This window comes from Helianthus annuus, chromosome 14 (genome assembly GCF_002127325.2).
Source record: "Helianthus annuus cultivar XRQ/B chromosome 14, HanXRQr2.0-SUNRISE, whole genome shotgun sequence".
Lineage (NCBI taxonomy): Eukaryota > Viridiplantae > Streptophyta > Magnoliopsida > Asterales > Asteraceae > Helianthus > Helianthus annuus.
Genome location: NC_035446.2, coordinates 138,796,560 through 138,801,365, shown reverse-complemented (window position 1 = coordinate 138,801,365; position 4,806 = coordinate 138,796,560). Strand labels below are relative to the sequence as shown.

The window sequence follows — 4,806 nt, the reverse complement described above, 5'->3', positions numbered from 1 at the left end:
CCTTTCTTTGAAAAACACATTTTTTTGCAAGACCAACGAATATTTGCATTAAATAAAACATCTAAAACAACCAAAATATATAATCCCACCATATAGCCGAACAACAACATCAAACAAAACATGTTTTTTAGGGTTTTTTATTAGTTTTGATAAATGGGATCGCAGAATGAATGTTTTTCTATTTAGGTTTGAATAAAAGCTATGGGATCGCAGGTTGTGGAGACCCATGTTTTTTATTTAGAGTTTTTTTATTAGTTTTGATAGATGGGGAATGCAAAAGGACATAATTACCATGGAACTCTGTTAAAATTAAATTGAGTTAAGTGTTGGTACCCTAATTTGTTACAAATTGAAAGGTTAATACTTTAGAATGTTACTTTAAACTATTAGTACCCTGGGTTGTTACTTTCTACAAACCGCAGGGACTAACCACATAATTAACTCTTAAAATTTTAAATCAATGTTATATAAAAAAATTCTATAAAACAAAGGGGCAATCTCAAATATAAAAACATAGAATCAAGACTCAAGAAAATGAGAACAAACCTTGTTATATTGTTCACTTGCTTGTATCACAAAATCGTTTTTTATGTTCTTATGGACAAAATGGTTTGTTTTTTGTTCTTGTATAGGCTAGCAGGTAAAAGCGTTATGCGAATTGAGCCACAAACTTTACCATATGGGCCTAAAAAATAATATTATGCTTTTGCTACAATACCAGTTTCATTGAAAAAGCATAATAAATATGGTGTGGGATGCCCACCCTCCAATTAACTTATTTTATATTTGTAATTACCGAAATACCCTTTCAGCTAACATACAATATGGATGGAGTTAAGCCCGTTGAGCAAACTGGCGATAAAATCGAAACATCAAAAATGATTGTTTTTAAAGGATTAAGACAAAACTGTTAAAACAGACAAACCAGATGGAGCAAAACGGAAGTTTACTCTTTAATCAAATATACGCTCCTAAACTAGTTGCAAATCATGAGCAACGAAGTTTCAATTATAAATGGGAAATAATTGAATCACGAACAAAGTCCAAACCTAAAATATTATTACTTCCTTACCTAACACGTAACACCAAAGCCCACCAAACCTCCACCATCTTCTTCTTGATTGGGTAAATTTCACCTCAAATTTCGCCACATTTTCCTTGTATATTCCCCTGCATTTTATCTGTTTACAACTTTATATGCTTCTCTTTCCACATCACCCAGTTTCTTTCTAGTAAAATGGAGGCCAAGCTATTGAATTTCCAACTGTCTCCTGCCATTTTTCGTTCAAACTCTTGGAGGTTTCCGGTCCAAATTGCCCCTCCATTGTCGAAAAATTGCAACTTTCAGACACCCATTTCTGGGTTTTCAAAGAATCGGGTCCAATCTGTTCAGGCTTCTGCCTCCCTCGGGTACCCTTCAAATTTGATCTTGAAATTTCATGATATAAATTATTTTTGAAAAGTAAATTATGTTACGAAATATCTTGATTATTATGTACCCTTTTTATGGGTTTGTTGATCGCCTTTGAACCAAAAGACAATTGTCAATTAATTGCTACTCAATAGTCAAGGTGTCAATCATGTCGGGCTAGCGAGCGGGTTGAAGGGTATTATTCAACCCTAGCCCCACCCAAATATTTACTCGTGTTGGACCAACTTAAAATAGTGTCGTGTTGGGATCGACTTGTTTAACATTCATTTGTGAATACGAGTTATACCGAGTGTCTTAGGAACAATTTACAATTACTCAGTGTTCAAAATGTTGGAAGTTAATCCTAAAACTCGTTTGAGTTGAAAGTTGACGAAAGTGAAAGTTTTATTTAATTGGAATTTATTTAATCATTTGAATGTTTAGAATTATATAGAGTGATTTAATTAGTAGAGATAATGATATGAGTTAATATTAAATTATTAATTGATAGAAGTATATGAGTAGGATTAGTATGGTTATTTTAGTATAAATAGGGGTCTAGGTTGTTGTTTTTATTTGTCTCTTTTTTCGTAAGTTCGTTTGATTGAATAGAAAGAGTCGCAGGTTTGTTCCCCCAAATATCTCGTGTTCGTGTACAATCTAATTGTTTGATTTGTCTAGGCCTAACACAAAAAGAAAATTACTCCTACTTTAATGAAACTTTTTTTTAATTAGTGCCCTTTTATTTTATCTTATTTTTTTTCTTTATCTTTAGTTTTCTATTAAAAAACTTGGATTTATAAATTTCGTTTCGAGATTAGAAGAAGCAAATAGAAAGGATTCAAGACTGGGTAGTTCATAGCATTATCTGTTATCAACATCTATCCACATAGTTTGATGGTAATTCGACATTCTGTAGCGTGTTCTATTGCATCTTGCTGATACAATCCCAAATAACAGATATGTTACACATTATATCTTCTTTTAGCTTTTAGCTTTTAGCTTTTAGTTTCATCCGATTTCATTTTATTGTAGAATAAAGAATGCAGCTAGAATAGATGAGAGCGAGATTTACACTCTTGACGGTATAAGAAGTTCTTTAATTCGACAAGAGGATAGCATAATACTCAGCCTTGTCGAAAGAGCTCAATATTGTTACAATGGCGATTCGTATGACCCTAAAGCTTTCTTCATGGATGGCTTCCAGGGTTCATTAGTTGAATTTATGGTCCAAGAGACCGAAAAGATTCACGCTAAGGTAACTTAAGTGCCATTTAAAGTTGTTAAAATAGAAAAAAAATTGTAAACTTGTAAGATAATCTTCGTGACTGTCTTTTGAAACAGATGGGAAGATACAAGAGCCCTGATGAACATCCGTTTTTCCCAAACGACTTGCCTGAACCTATGTTGCCCCCTTTAGAGTACCCACAGGTTGTGATATCTTTAAGACTCCATTTGTGTTATATATAACAAAAAATGGTACTTTAGAAATGCTTCTAAACGTGTACACGATATAGGTGTTGCATCCTAGTGCTGATTCGATCAATATCAACAGTAAAATATGGGATTTGTACTTTAAAGATCTTCTACCTAGACTGGTCAAGAAAGGAACTGATGGTAATTGTGGATCAGCAGCAACATGTGACACAATCTGCTTGCAAGTAAATTCGGATCTTTTTTCATGTTGATTAGCCCAAACTTCATGTTTGTGCAATTGCGCGTGGATTTTGACCTTGAAAATGCAATATTTACTTTGCAGGTTCTCTCTAAACGAATCCACTATGGTAAATTTGTGGCAGAAGCAAAGTTTAGAGCTTCACCAAATGATTATGAAGCTGCCATTAGAGCACAAGTAAGGATTCTTTTTTTTTTTTTTTTTTTTTTTTTTCATATGTGAACATATTTATATTGGATATGCCTTCAAGTTTGTTGTGTGGGTCATCGGGGGGCAAAAGTGAAAGTGCACTAATTTTAACGTTATTTTACTAATTTCGTGAAAATAACGTTAAAAAGCGGGGGACGGTTAGTCATGCGTCATGTGGTGGCGTTGATAGCCGAATGACAAGGGGTACATGAACTAATCGGCCTTTGCGGAGTGTTATGTGCCTTATTTCCAAGGCTTGAAGCAAAACTACTATCGAGCCGGGGTCTGGAAGCAGCCTCTCTATTCTTATGGGGTAGAGGTAAGGCTGTCTACATTTTACCCTTCTCAGACCCTACCTTAACTTTGCTATTTTTTTAATGGCTCAGCGGAACACACCTTTAACGAAATATCTCCACCTCCCGGGTTCGATCCCCGGGCCCCCTCTAAGGTCCAGCCCCCCATTTCGAATAAACTACTCTGGGTGGGAGTCGAACCCTGCAGCTCTAAACCCCTTAGGGAAAACTCCTGACCACCCCACCAAAGTGGTGATGGCTTAAGTTTGCTATTGGTGGGATTTACTGAGTATGATGATGATGCTTTCAAGTTTGTATAATCTTTCGATCTCCTAACGGTTTTTCAACGACATGCAGGATAGTAACAAACTGATGGATTTGTTGACATATCCGGCTGTAGAGGAGGCAGTCCAGAGAAGGGTTGAAACAAAAGCAAAGGCTTACGCGCAAGTGGTCGATGATGGGGCCGCGGAAGTTGAACCAGAGCCCGTGTACAAAATTAACCCGAGTTTAGTTGCTGATATTTATGGGGAGTGGATTATGCCTTTGACTAAGGAAGTTCAGGTTGAGTATTTGCTAAGAAGACTTGATTAAATGGAATATATGTAGTATCATACCTTACACGAAACTTACACGAAAAATAATGTTTATATATATGTTGAACAAGACTAGAGGTGTTGTGGGTCCATTAAGTGGGGTTGCTATATGTTATGTGAGGATGAGAGTTCAACTTATACATGGTGGTATAACAGAAGGGTTTTTGCTTTGTTTATTCTACTATATAATGGTTTATTGTTTATGAGGAGTTTGAACTTTGTATGGTTGATGTTGGGTAGCGAACTAATGACGGATCCAGAATTTTATTCTAATGGGTTTTTTTAGTAAATTCTCTTTAATTATAACTATTTTTTTTTCTAAATTTTATAAGGTTTTCACTAATTTTTTTTCATTTTTTCCAAACGCCTTGGGTTCCTGGGAACCCACAAATATGAGCCGGATCTGCCCCTGACCGAACCCAAACGTTGTAAACTGGTTGTGAAACTTAATTATTTCCAATTATTGTATTGATTATTATATTGTGTTTATTAATCTTTTAAGGTGGCCTAGAGGTAAATATTTGAGTCCCTCTACCGACAGTCATGTCTTAATTTGAAATCTAGCTTCCAGTGGTTTTGTGCCTTTACCCCTCTTGAAAGCCACATGCGTAATGCAAACGATTTTTTACGCTTTTACTTGAT

At 35.3% G+C, this 4,806-nt stretch overlaps 1 protein-coding gene across 1 annotated transcript; it reads left to right on the top strand.

The window, feature by feature from the left end:
- Positions 1-1,052: 1,052 nt before the first annotated feature.
- Positions 1,053-4,392, top strand: LOC110903898 (chorismate mutase 1, chloroplastic). The gene is made up of 6 exons (XM_022149692.2): positions 1,053-1,410; positions 2,447-2,669; positions 2,756-2,842; positions 2,929-3,072; positions 3,171-3,263; positions 3,926-4,392. Exons 1-6 carry the CDS (start codon positions 1,238-1,240, stop codon positions 4,160-4,162), a joined length of 957 nt encoding a protein of 318 aa, XP_022005384.1. The 5' UTR covers positions 1,053-1,237; the 3' UTR covers positions 4,163-4,392.
- Positions 4,393-4,806: the final 414 nt, after the last annotated feature.